We start from the raw sequence: 21265 nt of genomic DNA on the forward strand, positions 1-21265 counted from the left end.
GAAAAGCATATTATCAAAAGTTGTATTATGTTGTTCATTGAATTTTATTTTACTGTATGAGTTCTCTGTTCTCTGCTTTTGATACATATTTTATTGATAGATCAGTGCCTGTTTAATCTCAAACCATGATTTCTTCAGAGAGGCTGGCTGGTTCATCCAGTGGACTCCTCTTGTGCGTTTCTGTGAACAAATGTAACTGGGCAATCACAGATGTGGCCAATAACAATTGGTGTAATAGAATGAGGCCTGAAAATGTGCAGTCATGGAAGTTTTGTTTACAAAATCTGCGAAGAAGAACTTGATGGGGCTCCTCTGTTATTGCCATTGTACCTTATATTCATTCTCGCAAGTGTTTCAGTATCACACTGGAAGGAAATCTCTTTCTCGTTCTTACATGTCTCTGCTTGTCGCCATAATGCTGTCCATGTACAAAGCAGACTGTTTATCTGGCTTTGTGATTTTGGACAATGAATTGATGCACACATCTGTATCATGGAAAATTGACAGGGCAATCCGAAGCAAAGTTACACACTTCCAAACCCATGGATTCAGTTTACGATTGCATTGTTACTTGGCAGTGGGTAAATTCTTTATTTAGTGTTCCAGCAAATCATTGATTATTGATACTACTGTTGTGGCAAATCTTCGGATGGTTCATATTACTGCTCGTGCATATTCATTTTACTGATTTCTCTAGAAATCTGGATGAATTTTCTCCTTATTTTTACTCCTCGCCTTAATCACTTGGTTCATCATCCAGTTGGGTTGAACCTGTGTTTGTGTATACCTCCTTGTGTATACACCTTCTTGCTGTAAAGTTGCACTTTAAGTATGCAAAGCTACCTCCTGGAGAGCCAGTGTGGTGTAGTGGTTTGGAGTGGTAGTCACAGCCACTCATCAGTTATGCACAGAATGATTAAGTGTTACATGCTCTCCACTGCGAGTGATAGGAAGTTCCAGAGGTGGAATTGCTAGGTTTAGCTTCCTTTGAATGATAGAGCACTGGACACTTAAAGTGTCTTGGTAATATCTGCTTTATTCTCCAAAGTGCAAGCAGTGCATACTGGAAGTAACAAACATAGCCATGCAGGAAGCAGATGCCTAGACAGCTCCTCGTGCAATCCTCACCCCACCCCACAGTACATTCCTAATGCCAGCTAACTCCGGTCAGAAGTCTAGCATTCTCTCTTCTTTGTTGCTCCACCCTCTGTTGTGGCTGAAATGGAACTTGCATGTGTATTCCACAGAAGTTATTATGTAGAAAGGCCACATGAAAGCCGATGCCATAATAAACATTTCAGACTCTGAAGCATCACAACTTGTTAAAATCTCTCGCTACCGCAGACAACACAACTGGCTATACCTCTGAAATAGTCTCATGCTGACAGACTACAGTTTCTCTCCTAGGTGGAGAACAAAAAAAAAAATTAACTACAAAAGGGAAAGCACCCTTTCCCTACATGTGGTTCAAATATGATTCATAAAGATTGCATCTTTTGTTCCCACTCAGGGTGGAGGGGAACGGTAAATGTGTATGCAAGTATATGTAGGTTTGTCAGTCGATTGGTAGCATTCTCTGCGAATGAGACACCTGCAGAGGAACCACAAAGAGAACTCTTCTCTTCCTATGTTCTCCCCCACCCTCTCATATCTTTCAAAAATGTTTTGCAAGAGTATTCTGCTTCTCATAACAAGAGTTAAATATTGTTTAAAAAAATTAGATGGAGAGAATGACAAATTAGTTGTTTACAATTTTATTATCAATGCCTAACATTGAGGTATGTGTACATGTATTGTGTTACATATGTATATGTGAAAAAAGGCTATTGTTCTTTATGTTTATACAGTTCTCCATGCAAATCCCAGACGTATTGTATTGCTGTAAATGCAAAGCTTAATTTCTTTGCTAAAAAATGTATTTAACATTTATTTAGTGCTCTCGGTGTTCTGGTGAATGAACAAAATGCAGAAATGGGACTGTCTCTCCCAGAGGGTTTTTAATCTGGGCCAAAATTATAATCTGGGCAAAAGAGCTCATTTTTATAGTAAATTCTCAATTCTTATATAGGACTTATTAATTTTTAATTTAAAAATGTTTTTGCAGTGGTCTTACGCTTTAGAGAAACCAAACACTGGCAGTCTATTTAATATTGCTTGGTCTATCGATGGCACTCAGATAGCTGGAGCTTGTGGAAATGGACATGTGATTTTTGCCCATGTTGTGGAACAGCGCTGGGTGTGGAAAAACTTTGAAATAACTTTAACTAAGAGAAGAACCATGGAGGTATGTGTTGGATGTTTTAACTTTCTGAATGGCAGAACATTTCTTAAATACATGGGCTTAGATCCAAGTTTACTGCAAAAAGAACACAGGTCATGGAAGGGATCTTTGCTCATTCCTTCTTCTCTTCTGTAGTCCCCAGTTTTCCTCATAAAGCTGCTTCTGAAGGTAAAGGAGACCCTTTGGAACAGTGTGGGGCAGAACATAGGAGGTCACAGTAGGAAGGGAAAACTGTTGGAAGGCTCTCCTATCTTGCTCAGAACAGAGTAAAAGGTTTGTACAAGAGATGGGACCAAGATCCCATTCCAGTGCAGCCCCCACATCAGATTCCATACCGTTCCTGTGATTGTCTTCACATTCCAGAGCATCTTTTTGAGGGGAACAAGACTGCAGAAGGAAAAGGAAATCCATTCAGGTCATGTTATGTCTAGGTCCAAGCTATGGCTCACACTTGTGATCTTGTAGAAAACAATTAATAGCCTGAATAGCTTTCTGAGTTATAAAATGAGCGGAATGAGCTGAATGAATTGGGCCAGGTAAGACATCCAAGAGGAGACTTTTTCAACAATCAACTAGGTTTAACAGTTTTTAGACTGTTCCTTCCTGGTTAGTTGAATATGTGGTCTAATGTGTTTATGGACAGATGTCACTGGTCATTATCTGCTGTGATCTTGTTCTTGTGAGCACTCTGTAACTGTACCCTACATTACCGCATGGCTGGAAATTCAAAATCAGAAGTCCTGTTTGTGCCTGAAATTATTTTAAAGCAGCTGGCAACAAAGGCACAGCTGCAGAAGCAATACATAATAGTCTGTGCACAGATAGCCTGGGTTTCTTGGCTTTTTGTTTTTTGAACTCACCTTGTATACAGCGGTTTATCATCACAGCAGCTGCAGCATTGTTGGTTGTTCTCATCTAACACGTTTTTCAGCCAAGAGTTGGGATAACAACGTATCTGTTTTTTCTTTGACCTCAAAATCGGTACAATAGTTGGGTACAGATGACAAAAAAGCCTAATCTAACTGAATTCTTGTGTAGAATATTTCAGTCTCAGGTTAATTTGTTTCCAGATAGGTAAACATATCTACTGTGAGTTGCTTTACCGCTAGATACTTCACTTTTAAACCTTATATGCCTATGATCAGATTCTTTACAGCAGAGTTTAAAACACCGTATATTAAGCCTTATTTTTTAAAATTTCATTATTGAAAGTGAAGCAAGATCCCCAAACATGCTCTTTTAAGGTGTCGTGGCCTAAAAAACCAAGACCCTTTCTGAACCCAAATGCATAAATGGGTATTTTTACCTGCTAAATGTTCTGACCGACCAGACACTGACTCATAACAACCCACCCAGAGGACAGAGAGATAATATACATTTTTTGTTGTTACAAGTTTTCCCAATTATACAGTCAGTATTAGAGTTCAAGTCAGGCTTTTCATTGTTGGGTGCCCAACATTAGGCTCCCAAAATCTATAATTAGGCACCTAAGTATCTTTTGGCCTGAAGTGGAGTCTTCTTTGATGCTGAAGATATAATTGGGAAAACCTGCAATAACAGAAATTCTATATTGGCCATCTGTCCACTGGGTGGGATGTTATGAGTCAGTGTCTGGGAATATAGAAGACCAACTGGCAGGTAAAAATTCATATTTTTGTATTCATTCCCAGACATCGAATCGTAACTGATGATTCTATCTAGTAATCCCTGAAACTTTAGTTATATTTAACTTGTAAAGCTTTGTAACATAGGTGTATGGTGGAGTCTTCACTAGCACTGTTATGTGGATTGGGGTTGTCTGAAGATGTTAAAAGAACCAGCTTATGTCTTTAGTTTGGAAGTTGAGGAGCAGGCCTGTTATATTAGGTGCTGTGGAACACAGGCAGGATAATGCTACTGCAGTCATCTTGCTTGTGGGCTTCCTAGAGGCATCTGGTTGGCCACTGTGTGAACAGATTGCTGGACTTGATGGGCCTTGGTCTGATCCAGCATGGTCTTTCGTATGTTCTTAAGAAAAAAACAAGGTTAGTGTGGTGTATTCCCACCCCCACTGTAAAGTGGCTCTAGCTCATCACTTTTATATGATTCTGTAAGTAGAACACCAGAGCTAACTAGATCCCTAGTAGCCCTGCCCTGGTTTACTGCTAATAAATAGTTTAGCAAAGTTCCACCCATGAATGATCAATTCTCACTTGTATTTCCATGTACAAGAGGGAGAAAAAAACCTTTCCTTTTTTATGGCTTTCATTTTCCAGATGTCAGTTTTCCATGAAATTTTTTATCACGAACTGCTATCTAGTACATTCAGTGTGATTCCACCAGCTCTCCTGGGTTAGTGGTTCAGGTTCTCTTATTTAAAACTATGCATCCTGTGCCTGAAAAATTATCCCACAAAGCTAGTGTGAACAATTTCTGTGAAGCTATGCCTCATTAAATGAATCCTCATGCTTGTCAGTGCGTGGACTGGCAAGGTACACGGGCCATGTGCATGCTCATTCACACTGGAGCCAGACGGGGACACCTGTGCACTTTTGCCAAGACACAGCCATAAAGCTAAGTACAAGAAAAGCACACACACATGGCCTGGCATAAACAATCCATGCCTATGAACACAGGTTGTGTCCTCTCGGACCAGATCAGAGCCTTTTGCAGGAGGGGGACACCTTAGGGTCTCCCAACTCCAGTTAGCAACAGGGCCATTATTCATTTACTGCAGTCTATGTACCAATGGGGAGGCATGGGTAGTCTGTGGCCTGCGGTGTGCCCAGAAAGCGGCATAGCCTGTTATAATCATTATGGTCATTTTGATTACTGGGAACAATGCGTAGCAGCTCACTCAGCCTACAGCCTTCTCTGGTTCATTCAGCTGCAGATGTTCTCATTGTTGATATCTATGTGACCCTAATTTCAAATTATTCTTATTAACAAACATAAATACAGAGAGTTAAGAGACTTCCAGCTTTTCTGCTGGTATCAGAAGAAATGTCTTGCCCAGTTCTTCTCTCACTGAAGTTGAATCGAACTTTTAATAATTTTCCATATGGTTTTCATGATCCCTGGTATAGGTTTTTGAAAGGTCAGAATGGGCTCTTCCTCCTCCTTGTGCCAGCAGAAGAACTGGTAGGATGTAACCCAATGCTTTAAAAGTATTAGTTCTACTGTTTTGTTTGTTTATTTATTTTATACCCCGCCCTCCCCAGGCAGAAGCCAGGCTCGTGTAAAAATGAATCAATGCAAATGTTTTTATTCAGTCAATTAGAAAGTCATTAATCACAAACATTGTAATGTGTAAGTTTGATGGGTACAAATATCAGGACATTTATTATGTCTTTTTTTAGTGGTCTGTGTAAACATTTGAGGCCTGAGAATGAGCCTAATATTTTGTGCTGTTTCTGTTTTATCTATTTATATTTTAACCATAGTCTTTTGTTTCCATTAGGTTCGCAATGTACTTAACGATGCAGTGGATTTACTGGAATTCCGTGACAGAGTCATTAAAGCCTCTTTGAACTACGGACATTTAGTAGTTTCAACATCTCTACAGTGTTACATATTCTCGTAAGCAACTTGAATTAATGAGACATTATTTGAGTCATCTGATCTATGTGTTAAATGGCAAAAAATGTTAACTTTATACCTAATAGCTTCTACATGGTTTGATTTGGGAAGCATCCATTCTTTAATGGGTGCATGTTCCATAAATCTAAACGAAATGTCATAAACTTTTCATAATTGCACATGGCTGGGTTCATTTGTTCTAGCATGAATGAAAAACCTTCAGAGTAAAGCCATATGTTAGTGCTTAACAAAATCCTGTCCCTTGGTGCAACTGTGCATTATTTTGGTTTCCTTTTAAGCATCACTGGTGCTAAACCCCTGAACTGCTTTTTTAAACTTGAGGATTATAAAACACTGTTTTGTGGCGTGAGAGAGTTGCTTCAAGGGAATATCACCAAATTTTTAGTAGGCATGCAGATCCTGTGCATGTGTATATACTTCTGAATCACCCCAATTGTAACTAGCTTTTATATGGATTTTGGGAAATGTGAAATAATGGGTTGGATCCAAGCAGCTTTTCAGCCGGTAATAACCCCTTCAACCACCAAAAAAGGCTATGCCTGGGATCGTGGGACCTGCATGGAAAAAAGACATGTGGGCTGCAGTAAGGAGAGGAATTGGGAAAGATTGTGTCAAAAAGTTGACTGGATTCATCCCAATGTTGACTGAATTCAACCCGATGTACAAGAAGCTATCTGGAAGTTACATTATTTATCTGCTTTCTGTATCTTTTGAAAACTTAACATACATTTGTTTCAGCCATTTCAGTTTGGGGGAAAATGATAACCTGTAAGCACTAAGCTGCAATCTTACTACCTTGGATGGGGTTAAAAAGATATAACTGCCTAAGTTTATACTATAAAATGTGTATCTGAGCTGCCTCTTGTATTAATGGTATTTTAAATTGCCTCTGCCATTTATTTTTTTTAGAACTAAGAACTGGAATACGCCATTAATCTTTGACCTCAAAGAAGGAACTGTCAGTTTAATTTTGCAAGCAGAAAGGTAACTTGCTGATTACATTACTTGACACAGCTAGACTTGTATTATTTAATGTTTGCTTAAACATTATAAGGCCATAGGATCATATTTTGAACAAATATGTAAATGTCAACTCTTGCCTCCAATGATGGAAGCCGTTTCCTAGGTAGGTCTGATAAAGGGTGCTGAGGTGTTGTTGCCGTTTGCTGTAGCATGTTGTTTAAATAGTTTGGAACTAGCTTAAATCATTTGGAACTTCTCACCACCTCCCATTTTGAAGCTAAATCTCATCTCATTGAGAGCCAGCATGGTGTAGTGATTAAGAGCAGTGGACTCTAATTTAGGGAACCAGGTTTGATTCCCCGCTCCTCCACATATGTGGCGGACTCTAATCTGGAGAAACTGGTTCAATTCCCCACTCTTCCATATGAAGCCTGCTGGGTGACCTTGGACTAGTCACAATTCTCTCAGAACTCTCTCAGCCCCACCTCTCTCACAAGATGCCTGTTGGGGAGGGGGAGAAGGGAAGGCGATTGTAAGCCGATTTGAGACTCCTTACGGTAGAGAAAAGCAGGGTATAAAAATTCACAGAGCAATCTGGGGGGCGGGGGGCGCGAAAGCAGTTAGGAGCCAGCATGACCCCTGCGCTGGCATAGATGCCATTTATGCCATCTAAAGTGGCACCTACACTGGCTCAGGGCCACTTACAACAATGGCGGGGAGTTGCGTGGCAGCACCTCACCTGGGTGCTGCTGCAGGAGCATAGCTCTGGCGCCAAAGGGGGCATTCTTGGGGGTGGAGCTGATTTTAATCCACTCCTTAAGCCCTTTCGCCCTGAAAATGCCCCCTTTTACCAGCATGAACTTGAGCCAGCAGAAAGGGTGGTGCAGCCCCGTGAAACTCTATGGAGGAGTTTCACCGTGTGTGTGTGTATTAATTACATTTTTCCTTGTATTTTTGGGACGGCAAGCCGCTTACGAGGCGGTGTGGCTGTGCCATCCCTGGACCTGACCCAACTACCCCCACACTCAGGATTGCTCTGTAACTCTTCTTTATCACTGTGGCATATGCAACAGTATTGTAAACCATGGTGAAAGTTAAACAGGGTTTCTGGTTAACTCAAGACTAAATTAAATGGGAACCCTGCGTAGCTGTAAATGTGGTTAATGGTAATGCAGGTAGTAGACTTTTTCAGAGAATCCATGATTTAGAAGGGCAGGAGTGGGAGAAGAAGCATGTAATCCCATGGCTCGCTACAGATTGCTTGATAGTTGAATATGTACTAGCCCTATACTTCTTTTCTATGAATAATCTGTTTGAAATATGGGTGATTCAATATAGTTGTCTTATTTGAGTCAGCAAGAAACTTCAATTTCATAATGCAATAAATATAGCTAAATGTTCTAAATCATTTGGATACATAAAATTGTATCTAATCAGTAACCATTAAAAGCCCTATGCAGAGAAAAGTTTTGCCAGATTTTAAAAATTCAGTGGTAACATTTTGGAAAACACTAGTGTTTTCACAATGCAAGTTTTTATATTTATCTAAATGATTCATTAAATAAAACTTGAAAATAGCATGAGTATTTTGTACAAAAATAATAGATTAATTCCAACAATTATGTTAATAGCATTCTCTGCAAATTGTTAACCAGTTAATTTTGTTTGCTTGTTTGTAGGCATTTTCTTCTTGTGGATGGTGGAGGAATTTATCTATATTCCTATGAAGGGCGTTTAATTTCCTCTCCAAAGTTTCCAGGAATGAGAACAGATATACTGAATGCTCAAACCGTATCACTGAGCAATGATACCTTAGCAGTAAGAGATAAATCTGACGAAAAAGGTATGTCTGTAGTCATTAAGAATTAACATTGAAAGTACCTCGCCTTAGAATATTCCCTCAAACTAACTGTGAAAATGTCCAATCAAGTGTTTCTTAATTTTGTTAGCCTTGGTTTGTAAATCTATTCTTTGTAAGGTTAGTTCCTGTTTTATCTGGCATAATAGCCACAAATTTTATTATTATTATTATTACTACTACTACTACTACCACCACCATGTTGTGTGTGATTGTAATCAGGTCTGGCTTTTCCAGAAGCAGTTGTACTTGGCCAACCAGCCAAAGGTAGAAAAAAGGCCTTCTAGCCATCTGCATCCCCTGGACATTCTGGGTTGTGTATGTTAGATGACCTTGTGCGTATGGAACAGTTGTATCCAGCACTTACAAGGCCTCCCAGTTCCAGAGGCATACTAAGGTTGCAACTATCAGGCAACCATTCAGCTCCATCATTCTCCAGAGGTGGATCATTTTAACTGGAGGGTGAACACAGAAATTTGCTTTATATTGAGGCGAGCCATTGTTTCATCTCGTCAATTACTGTTTGATCAGACTGGCAGTGACTCTCCAAAACTCAAGCAGTTGCTTGTTCCAGCCCAAATGATTAAGATCTAGCTAGAAATACCAGGAATTGAACCCACAATCATCTACATACAAAGTGTATGCCTTAACAGTGAGATATGGCCTCTCTCATAAAATTGTAGAGTGTACAAATACATTGTGCCATTGTTCATGACAGACCAAAATGTAACATGTGCAGTCATAACCTGATATGGAGTGCAGTGATGGGGAAGGAGGTTAACTCCTGTCCAGGGGAAGACTTTAAATGGCAAGGCCCCCATGCTCACCTCAAAACTTCCCTAGTCAGTCATGGATCCTTTGTTATTCTCGCTCAGAGGGAGAAGGGCATCTTCATTATGGGTGTTTCCTTTTCCTCTTATCTCGGGAGGCAGGAACCAAATATTTAAATTTTTCTGACCTCTGAGGGTAAACGCCCCCTTGTGACCAGTTCTATTTCCTGCCTTGAACGGGAGAGCAGCCTTCTAGCAGCTCTCTGCTACAGAAATAATAGAGAAACCTTAACCTTACTTATTAGACCTAAAAATATTCTTATTTTAACAAACCTAAACTTAACCTAACTAATCTACTACTCAATTCTATTTACTGTCTTAATTTTCTGCCTATTCTCCTCAGAAGGGTCTTTTCCCGCCAAAAAAAAAAAAAATGGCGGATCGGCATCAGGACAGCTATATAGCGCCTGCCAATTTAGACCCTAGCCTGCTAGTGGCCTTACCACTACAATTAGATGAACCCTCGGACAGTCACTCTGGTGACCTGAGGACCAAAACTCAAAAGGGAAAGGCAAAAGCGGCAAGAACGGCGCAGGCAAGTACAAACAGCTTTGCTCGACCGCTAACAAGCGCGCCAAATGCCTGCTGCAAAACGCACGCTGCTCTGCCGCGCCTGAAAGACGCGACTGCCAGATCGCAACAGAAAGCGGCCGGGAGAAAACAGCGGCGGTAGCCGCTCCTCCCACACAGCATGAACGGGGGAAATGAAGGAGGCTGGCGGCTCGCCTTTTTGCCTCGCCCGCCGTGCTCCGTCCTTAGGCGGCTCGCCTATTGTTATTCAAGGACGGGAAGCAGCGGGAAGCAGCCAGGAGAACACAGCGGCTATAGCCACTTTTCCCACACTGCACAAACGGGGAAAATGAAGGAGGCTGGCGGCTCGCCTTTTTGCCTCGCAATGCTCCGTCCTCAGGCGGCTCGCCTATTATTATTCAAGGACGGGAAGCATCAACGGAGACATCGACTGCCGGTAAGGTGACTTCGCCCCCCCCCCTCATAGATGCAGCCTGTTTTACTCCTGTAAGAGCAGAGCTCTCCGCCCTGATTAAAAACGCCTTCTCAGATGGCTTAAGGGCAGTACAACCTCCTTATCCTGCCCCATCCATACAGGGATTGTAGGGATCACACCCTCCAGCACCACAAACAGTAATCTGATTGCTAAAAGGGCAGAATATCAGCCAAAGCAGGGGAACGGCTGTGGCTCAGTGGCAGAGCGTCGGATTGGCATGCAGAGGGCCAATTCTGGTAGTAGGTGATGTGGAAGACCTCTGCCTGAGATCCTGGTGAGCCGATCACCAGTCCAAGTAGTACCAAGAGAGTACGTGCTGGCCAGCCTAAGCAGCGCTGAAAGCTAATTCACGGTCACAAAATTGCCAATTGGTACCCAGACTGTCTATAGTATTTAACGCAGAAGATTTCCTTCTGCATTGGCATAAAAACCTAGCTACTCTTGATCTCTCAGAGGACTCAGAGTGGGAGAAAAGACTCCAGATAGGTTTGTGCCAGCGCTTGATTATTTCTAACTCTGTTGAAAGCAGAGCGGGAGAAACCAATGGCACCCATACAATGCTCCACAGCCTCTAGGAAGCCTTTATATTTGGTTTATCGGTGCTTCTAAAATTCTAAAAGTGCCTTCAGTAGAATCACCTGTCACTGCCTTCACTCCTTCATCCTTGTTACATGGCCTTGCCATGATTAGGGACCCTACAGATAGGAAGGCAGAGTTAGCAGGCATAAATGCTCAGAGGCCTTGGCACTCACTATCAAGCGCTTCTATCACATCTGCCCTAGTATACAGAGTGGCAATAATTTGGACTAGGAAGTTATATCAACTTTTTCCACAGGAAGAAAGAAACGCCTTTACAGGAGTACCCATGTTTTTTGAGAGTGGTATTCTTTCTAACTGATTCGAACTTCGATACCATGCCATATGCAGCTAGGACACTAGCCGCAGCATCAGATGCCAGAAGGGCATCCATGTTTTTTTTGAGAGTGGTATCCTTCCAGCTGATTCTACCTTAGATACCATGTCATCCATGTTTTCGAGAGTGGTATTCTTTCTAGCTGATTCCTCCTTAGATAACATGTCATATGCAGCTAGAACACTAGCCACAGCCTCAGCTGCCAGAAAGGCTCTCTGGGTACGCCCCTGGCAAGCTGAGTATATAGATCAAAATTGGTTATTATGGGCTTCCTGTATCAGGGAAAGACCTTGCTTGGAGACAGTTTGGTCCCCATATCAGTGGAGACCAAAGACAAGTTTCTACGCAAGGAATCCAAGGGATCACTCCCTCTATGTCCTTTCGTGCATACCACATACTTCAAAGATACAGACCTGATCAACCTAGAAACCACCGGCACCAGAATCGCAGCTCCTTTAGTAAAGGAGGATGATTCAATAAATCTCCAAAATCCTCCACCTTCCAGGGCAATAAAGGGGATAAACCCGACCGCCCAACCAAACAGTGACGCCAGCCACCAGTCAGTGGAAGGCAGGCTCAGCCTATTACACCATCAGTGGTCACCTCCCAACCAGGCCTCTGGGTCACAAACTATCTCACAAGGCTATCAGATAGAGTTTTTCTTACACTCCTTCACATCGACTAGTAATATCTCCAACATTCCCCCCCCAAAAAAAAATCCATAGAACTTCAGAGGCCTCTTAGACATCAAGGCAATGGAGCCAGTCTCACCATTAGAGCATACATTGGGAGTCTATTCAGTATTCTTTACTGTTCCCAACAAAGGCGGCGGATGGAAAGCCATCCTAGACCTCAAGTTTCTGAACAGATTATCCCATTAAAGCGCTTCAGGATGGAGACACTAAAGTCAGTCACACAGGTCCTCAGGGAAAAGCATTTTCTTACATTCTAATACACCCGGCACATTGTTGTTTCCTTCGGTTCCCGTACAAGGGACACCTCTTCCAATTCAGGGCCTTACGATTCGGGTTATCATCGCCCCTCCTCGAGTATTCACCAAAGTTCTGGACACACCAGTCACATCTCTGCGCGAGGAGGGCGTGAGAATGCACCCTTCTCAGACGACATTCTGATTTGCGCAAGCTCAAACTAGCAGAGCATAGATCATTCAGAGAGAGTTCTGAAGAGGTTAACAGAACACGGGTCATAATCAACTTCAGAAAGACCCACTTAGTTCCATCCCAACGATTGAGAGAGATGGGGGATGGACATAGACACACTGACAAACTCCTTATACCTTCCAGTGGACAAAAATCCACAACATTTCATCTCTAGCAAAGAAAGCGATTAATTCCCGGTCGCCTTCTCTAATGTCCCTGACCAAACTGAAGGGTCACATGTCTGCATGCATTCCCGCAGTTCAAGGGGCACGCTTACGAGCAAGACCTCTTCAATGGTTCTTAAGGCCGTACCAAAGAGACATACCAAGGAAGAAGTGACAGAAATCTCATCCTGACCGATGAAGTCAGATCAAGACTAGTATGATGGTTTCAGTCTCAGAATTTGACGAAAGGAAGTTGGTATCTCCGTCCAACACCAATTCAAATCTTCACGGACGCGTGTCTATCAGGTTGGGAAGCCACACTCAAGGGACAATGGCTCAAGCAACATGGACTATCAAGAACAGAATCTTCACATCAGTGCCCTAGAAATCAGGACGATCCTCAGAAGCGACTACATTTTTCCTTGGGCCGAGTCCAACCTCTCATCAAAATCAGCAGAACATATTCAGGGCACAGTCAACATACAAGCAGACTGGCTCAGCAGACAGGACATCAGCGAGGCAGAATGGTCTCTACATCCAGAGGTCTTTCAACTTATTACTCAGAGATTCGGCACGCCACAGATTCATCTGTTTGCATCCAGCATCATCCACCAGCTGCCAAGGTACTATTCCATGTACCGTCAACAGGGGGCGGAACAAATGGACCTCTTAATGTCACCAGGGCCACACGAACTACTGTACGGGTTTCCCCCCTCCCTCCAAGGGTATTGAGAAAGGTACGACTTCAAAAAGCATCAGTCAGATTCATAGCTCCATATTGGCTGCGACGACCGTGGTTCCCATCTATAATTCAGATGTCCATACAGAACCATTGGAGACTTCCAGACAGACAAGATCTCCCTCTACAAGACCCAATATGCCATCCCAATCCAGGGTGGTACAAACTGACCGCATGGGCACTGAAAGGAGATGACTTATAGCCCTAGGTTATAGCCCGGTGGCCGTCACTACCATATTGACAACAAGGAAGCCATCAGGAGGGACAGAGCTTAGGGCTAGCTACCTGCACTCTACAAAGGCAACTGGCATCTATAGCTACCATAGTACCCAAGGTATCTGGATACCGCTTAACCAAACACCATCACATAAAAGCCTTTTTAAGGGGCGTCAGTTATTTAGCTCCTCCTGTTAGACACAGGTTCACAACTAGAGCCTGCACACAGCTTTGACAGCACTCACACAACTACCATTCGAACCAATCACTGAGATAGGACAAAATGTAGCTGCAAGTTTCACAGGGAGCAGGACATAGTGCTTACATCTTCTGCACTAACCCCAAGAATCCTAAGGAGAAGGCCTGGCACTAGCTAGACCTAAGAAGGGCACTACCTGTTTACATTTATCTTACTAAAATTATTAGGAACTCTGACTCCTTATTCGTTCATATCTCACCACCTGACAAGGGCAAGCATATGTCCAAGGCATCCATTAGTAGGACCATCACCTTATACATAACACAGGCTTATAGAATAAGTAACCTACCTGCTCCTGCGGGCGTTACTGCCCACTTGGGAAGAAGTGCGGCTACTTCAGCAGCCTTCGACTGCCGTGCTTTATGGAAGAGATATGTAAGGCTGCAACTTGGTCCTCAGTGTCCACATTTGTGAGACACTACAAATTAGATCTATACTTGTCAGCAGATGCCGCCTTAGGCAGACGAGTACTGCAAAGTATACTTCAGGACGTCTAACCCTCCCAAGGGCGGGGGACAGCTCTTGTATGTCCCATAATGAAGATGCCCTTCTCCCTCTGAGCGAGAAAGAGCCTTGGCTACTTACCGTGAAGGCTTCTTCTGCTCAGAGGGACGAAGGGCATCTTGCCCGCCCAGACGTCAGTAAAATATAAATAAAACAAATAAAATAAAATTACAGGTAATCATGGTTACATCTAACTTCCAGTTGACATTCAATTCAAGTTAAACGCTGTTTGTTGGTTCATGACTTATAGTTATCCTAAAGGTTCATCGTTAATGTTTATTAGGAACTTATTTCTTGTATAGAATTATAACTAACATGTTTCTTCAGTCTATCTTAAATATATAAGGCTCGGAAAGTCTTTAACTGATCACAAGGGGGCGTTTACCCTCAGAGGTCAGAAAAATTTAAATATTTGGTTCCTGCCTCCCGAGATAAGAGGAAAAGGAAACACCCATAATGAAGATGCCCTTCGTCCCTCTGAGCAGAAGAAGCCTTCACGGTAAGTAGCCAAGGCTCTTTTACTAACATGGAAGGTGATATGGCTGAGCCATCTACTCTTAATCCTCTAAGTGATAACTGTCCATCCTTGTGGGAAATCAAACCCGGTTCTCCAGATTAGAGACCACCACTCTTAACCACTACACCATGTTGGGTCTCCCCAGCTCCTTACCTCTATATAAATCATTAGATCCTCTGTTCTAAGTTTCTCATAAATCAATAGTTAATATTCTGGATTAATATTTAATTCAATAATTTGGGATTTGCTTTTATTAATTTTATATCAATAAATTAAACTGAAATTCTAAATTATCTAGAGAATCCTTGTTATTGATCATCATGTTGCCTAATAGTAATAACCAAGAGCTCCATAGATTTTGCAAACACTAAGGGAGAAAGGGACACTCTATCTGACTCTTTTTAATACAATACTTTCTGTTAATTCAACATTTATCTAAAGATTCTGTCTTGGATTGCAATATAATAGTGCCCCCCTCCCATTTTTTAATTAAATGTTTCCATGACTTGCAAGCAATATTCCTGCTCCAAATAATCGTAAGTTTAGCAGCATCCAAAAATAAGAGTAATATATAGGTTCTTGTATTGTTGGCCTTATTATATTGTTTTTCTGATGTTAATTTTTTCCACTGATGAAACCTGTTTGATCAAGATGAGTATAGCTTGCTATGGTCTTATTTGATTGCCCTGAGCCAAGAGATTAATTGATAGATATTAACCTTAGATGGGTCCTTGCCTTCTTTCAAAATTTATTTTTATTTTCATTCCAAGCATCAATCTCTAGAACTACTCTATGATCAGTAGAATAATTTAAAATATTACTCAAAACAGGAACTAAATTATCAGAATAGGCATGATAAAATTTAGATGAAAAGCCATGGTGGTTCATTGACCTTTGAAGTCTATCTGATTTAAAATGTGTGAGGAAATTGTGACACCAAGTTTAGAACTTCCTTATTAGAAACTCTAAGAAAGTGTAGTCTAATCTGTATAATACCTTACTTTCTTAAATGATATTGTTTAAGCAGCCAAAAGGCCACAAGCAGCATCACACTAATATAATCCCCAAAAGTAACCCTTTTTACATTTAGTTAATGCCCACAAAAATGTAGCTACTAATAGTGTAATTCTTTTATCTGTGCCAAATAGCAGCCATTGAATTAAGCTTTGCGAGGAGAGATAAAAATTATCAAATAAAAGTTGCCCTAAATATTTCCGCCTCAAATCATCCCAACAACAGCAGTACAGCAAAATATGTTCCAGGGTCTCTATATGGCTATCCCCACATACGCAGCTTCTGTCTGAAAAGGGAATGCCTGCAAAGCGTCCTTCGGTAACCATAGACGGGAACGCATTCAGCCTAGCCAACATGTACACTCCTCTATATTGATATACAGTTAAATGAAAGACATTTTGTGAAAAGGATTTAGAGGGGATTAAACCATAAGTGGCCGCAAAACAAACTCGCCGAGCTCTCTTCAGTGTTCTAGTAAAATCAAGAGATGTCACCTTAGCTTTAATTTCCTTCATCTCGTACATCTCATTGGGGTTAAAACCCAACCACTCTATTTGCAATAGCTTTTTTTCCAGGAGGACACATATTGATCTTTTCAAATAAGGCTTATAAACCCCTCTTTAGACACAAGCGTCTTATGGTATAATAGACAGACTCTTTGCCACACAAGGGCCTCCAGGGATTTCTAGCCCAATTCTGCTCTAAGAGCTACCCCGGAAACACAGTTTGGCATCTCCGCAATGGAATTAAGAAATTGCATTAGTGATTGATCGATGCCTTCATCAACCACATCAATCAAGACTCAAATACCATACAGTAATTGGGTATCACTTTGGCATTAAAAGCTTTAATGGCTCCAGGTATATAGTTCCCACCTCTGAAATAGAAAAAATGAATTAAGGCATTGCTCAAAACTTTTGCTTTGAGTTTAATATTTTTAAGATGTAGTTTCCAATTTGAATTAGCTTGGAATGTAATACCCAAATAATTAAATTGACTGACCTGGTCAACTTTACTTCCATTAACATACCAGCTAGAAACAGGGACCTTTCTGGCTTTAGAAAAACCATGATTTTAGATTTTTAGGTTTTGATAGGTAGGCTCTCCTTCAAACAATAATCAGAGAAAGCCTTAAGTGTTTTGCAGAGACCTATTGGAGAGCGGGAAAAGAGCAATGTATCGTCTACATATAACAGTGGTGGTATTGTTTTATCTGTTTGATCAGTATGGTGGGAGCATGTATCGAATAGGGTGCTAGAGAAGAAGCCAAATCATTTATATATAAATTAAACAAAAGAGGAGCCAATAAACATCCTTGTCTCACCGCATTATTTTGGGGGATTTCTTGGGTTAACAGTCCACACATTCCCATTCAAATTTGAGCCACAGAGTTGGAGTATAATCGTCAAATAAGCCATAAAAGTCTTCTATCAATTGAAGTTTTCTTTTAATTTTTCCCAAAGACGCTTTCTATTTACTGAGCCAAACACTTGTTTTAGATCCATAAAAGCTGAAAATGAAGTACCTCCTTTAGCTCTGATATATTTTTCAACCAGCAGCCTTAAAACCAAACTATGATCATCTGGAGATTGCCCCTTATGGCAGCCAGATTGTTCCATTCCCAGAATATTAAATGAATAAACTCAAGCTGATAATTTATTATACAAAAATGCCTGTATCTGATATTCTCAAACTCTATGCAACATCCAGAATCTCTCTTGCATTGGAATAAATACCTGTTACAGTTATAAATTTACATATTACCATAAATCAAAGAAATTTCTTTCTGTATTTTGTAGATAACATATTAACATAAAATATCTGTATTTCATTTATTTAATTAATTTATACACCGCCTTTCCCCCCCAGTGGGGATCCAAAGCCACTCTCATCATCCTTCTCTCATCCTCACAGCAACCCGGTGAGGTGGGTTAGGCTGAGACTCTATGACTGGGCCAAGGTCACCTAGCAAGCTTCTATGTCTGAGTAGGGATTCAAACCTGGGTTTCCCAAATCCTACACCAGTTCCCTAACCAGTACACAACAGTGGCTCTCTTCTCATCTTCAGTTGACTGCTTTAGTTTCTTTTATCAGACGTTTAAAATTTCTGAAAATTACTACTAAAATCTACCTTTGAGGATAAATATTTTAGAACTGGATTCATATAATTACAGCAATCCATTCTACGTGGGGCTGCCCTTGAGAAGTGTTTGGGAAAATGCTGCAGCCAGGATGTTGACTGGAGTGGGTCGCAGGGACCGTATCACTCCAGTCTTTGCCCATCTACACTAGCTCCCAGATTTTTTCCAGACACAATTCAAGGAGCTGGTCTTGACCAGCAGAGCCCTATATGGTTTGAAAACAACATACCCGAAGAACTGTCTATTCCCTTATGAACTTGCCCAACCACTATGATAATCTTCGGAGGCCCTGCTTTGAGTGCCCCCATCTTTTGGGATTAGGCAGGGGGCAATCTGGGAGAGGGCCTTCTCAGTCATGGCATCAAAGCTCTGGAACTCTCTCCCCAGGGCGATTCATCTGTCTCCTTCTGTTGCCTTCTTCTGCCAGTGGGTGATGACTTCTTTGTTTTGTTTGGCATTACCTCAGTGATCCCTCCTTTGTATCCAAAGTTTTAATTACTGTTTTTATGTCTTGTATGTATTTGTTTTTATTTGTTTTAATGGTTTGTGTTTTGGGGGAGTATGTTTTAAATTGTTAGCCGCCTTGGTGGCCTTTGTGGGGGCAGAAACGTGGGATACAAATGTTGTAAATAAACAAACAAATAAAAGGGCGACATTGGCAAATTAGGATAATTCATCCTTGTAATTTATTATACTATATTTGAGGATACATTGGAGTGGCAAAATTTGTAGAGCTAGAGCTCAGTATTCCTTTTCTTGATAATATTTTTGTGAGTGCATACATTTTTTACTATTTTGTGTACAGCAACAATTGTTCTTTTTCTGTACTTGTCAACATGAAAGAAGTAAAAAACTGTTTCTGTCAGTTGCCATGTCCTTCTAAAGAACAGTTCTGGAAAACTCTGCTTCAGATCATGTGAACCAATTCTGGTTTTATGTTTGTTGTTGTCTTGTAGTAGTTTGTCAAGTATGCATCTAGATAAATCTCCAGCAGGGAAAGATGACTCCACAGGGGAACCATGCAGTAGCCACTTCAGTGATCAGTGAAGAAAATGTAATTCCTGGTGGGAAATAATCTTGCTGCTTCCTGGCACAGAAATGCATTTAATCCAAGTCCCAATAAATAATGAGATCTCGATGAAGTCTGGTTTTCCTCTTAAAATCTGTTCTGGAGAGGATCTCTTCTCCCTCCTCAAAGTACATAATAGCCCGTGCAAAGTTTAGATAGTTTTCAGAGACCTTTAGATATATCTCCTCTATTTGTTTTATTTTTTTTCCTTATATTTATAGCCCGCCCTCTTTCCCAGCAAGCCAGGCTCAGAGCGAGTAAATTAGGATAATTCATCCTTATAATTTATTATACTATATGTGAGGATACATTGGAATGGCAGGGTCTGCACGCAGCATGGTGTCCACCACCACATTTCCTGGTCACACAAATTGTTTTTAGAAATCAGTCAGGGCCAGCTGGGGTTTTGTCCAGCAGAGCTTCTGATTGGCCATTGGAGATCCGATGGGCTGTGCAGATTAAAAAAAAAAAGCTTCAGTAGCTGCTGCCACCACAGCACAAGTGTCTTCACTGTGTGACTGAAAGGTAAACTGTGTGTACGCAAGAAAACATTTTAAAACAATATGTGTGTTTTTAAAGGCATCCTGTTAAACACAGCTTCTGCCTGAAACGTTGAAGAATTACTGTAAGAGTTATGCATATCTTACTCCTTGATATTTTGTGGTTGGCTCCGCCTCTTGTGGCAGCCATTTTGTAATTGAGTCTGCTTTCTGTGGCAGCCATTTTGTGGTTGCTCCCACCACCCTGGGTCAGAATTCCAAAGGTGCCTGCAGACCCAAAAAGGTTGTGGACCCCTTCTCTAATCAGTTCCTACATGGTTGATTTTTAAGTCCTTCTTTCAAGCCCAGTTTCCATACAAATGTTGAATGAAGAAAGTTTTTGTAGAACCAGAGGCATTCTCTTCTGTCACTAAACATGTTTGTCCAGGATGTTAGGACTTGTTTTTACTGGTCCTTCACAGTACATTACCATATAGACTGTCTGTATCAGTTTCTGGCTATTCATGGTGCAATATGATACAATCTGGGCTGGACTGAAGAGACACCCATTTTAGTTGGTATTGTAGTTTATTAACTGTGCAATCCTGAAAGGGGGTGAATGCCCATAGAAGCCAGCGTGACCCCTATGTCGGCGTCCGTGCTACTTGCGCCTTGCAAACTGGCATGGATGTCGGCATAGGGTGACTTACACCGGCCCCTTTGGACCGCGGTAGCAGCACGGCTCTCGGATGCCTGCACTGCCTCCCGCCAGTGTTTCCTCAGCATATCTCCCTGCGCCTGCATCCTGGGAGGCATTCCCACTGGGGTGTTCCTGGGGTTGGAGCTGCCTGTAGGTAGCTTTCTAACTCCTTTCACCCTGGGAATGCCCCTCCATGCTGCAGCGAGGCTATGCCAGCAAAATAGCTGGCGTAGCCTTGCTGATGTCTATGGGGCATTGCTTCGACTTTTTATTTCAGGGCATTTATTTTTTTCCGGCTGGGAAACCTTGTGGAGGCTGCACGGTGGCACCCCTCCCGACTGCTGCCTAACTCCTCCTCCTTTCAGGAATGGGCTATAAATATTTGCATCAAATGGGACTCTGAGTGTTGCATGGGGATTTAAAAAAGTAAAAAAAATGTTTTTCGAAGCTCTCCCTTTGTTGCCTTTCTTCGTTTTGGTAATTACTTGAATTGCAAAGGATGACAAGACAAGCCTCTTTTTTTTACCCTCTGATGATAGTTGCTCTACCTTGTTGTGGAGATTTATATACATTCTCGTTGTTTTGTTTAGAAACCAAAAAAGAAATTGTGATAGTAAATTTTTGGTTTTAGTAAAAGCATAAGCAACAACAATGACAAGGAAAACCTTACATCAAAAAGAGAGCACAACACTATCTCAAGTGGCAAGTTATTTCCCTGTGTTTATACAGCTGGCTCAAACTAGCACTGAACGTAACCCTTCTTTTTCCTTTCCATATGCAACCGACAACATCAGAACAGCACCTGTTCTCATAACATCGTTTTTTCCTGCCAATATAACCAGTGACCGCAAACCAATATCCTGTATCCTTCTA

At 41.4% G+C, this 21265-nt stretch overlaps 1 protein-coding gene across 1 annotated transcript in view; it reads left to right on the top strand.

The window, feature by feature from the left end:
• Positions 1–21265, top strand: part of IFT80 (intraflagellar transport 80) — an 83277-nt gene that overhangs the window by 42072 nt on the left and 19940 nt on the right. Inside the window, exons 8-11 of the mRNA XM_056850380.1 lie at positions 2105–2284; positions 5721–5839; positions 6770–6844; positions 8503–8666. Coding sequence (XP_056706358.1) covers positions 2105–2284; positions 5721–5839; positions 6770–6844; positions 8503–8666 — 538 coding nt within the window. The remainder of the gene's footprint in view (positions 1–2104; positions 2285–5720; positions 5840–6769; positions 6845–8502; positions 8667–21265) is intronic.

This window comes from Euleptes europaea, chromosome 5, assembly GCF_029931775.1.
Source record: "Euleptes europaea isolate rEulEur1 chromosome 5, rEulEur1.hap1, whole genome shotgun sequence".
Classification (NCBI taxonomy): domain Eukaryota; kingdom Metazoa; phylum Chordata; class Lepidosauria; order Squamata; family Sphaerodactylidae; genus Euleptes; species Euleptes europaea.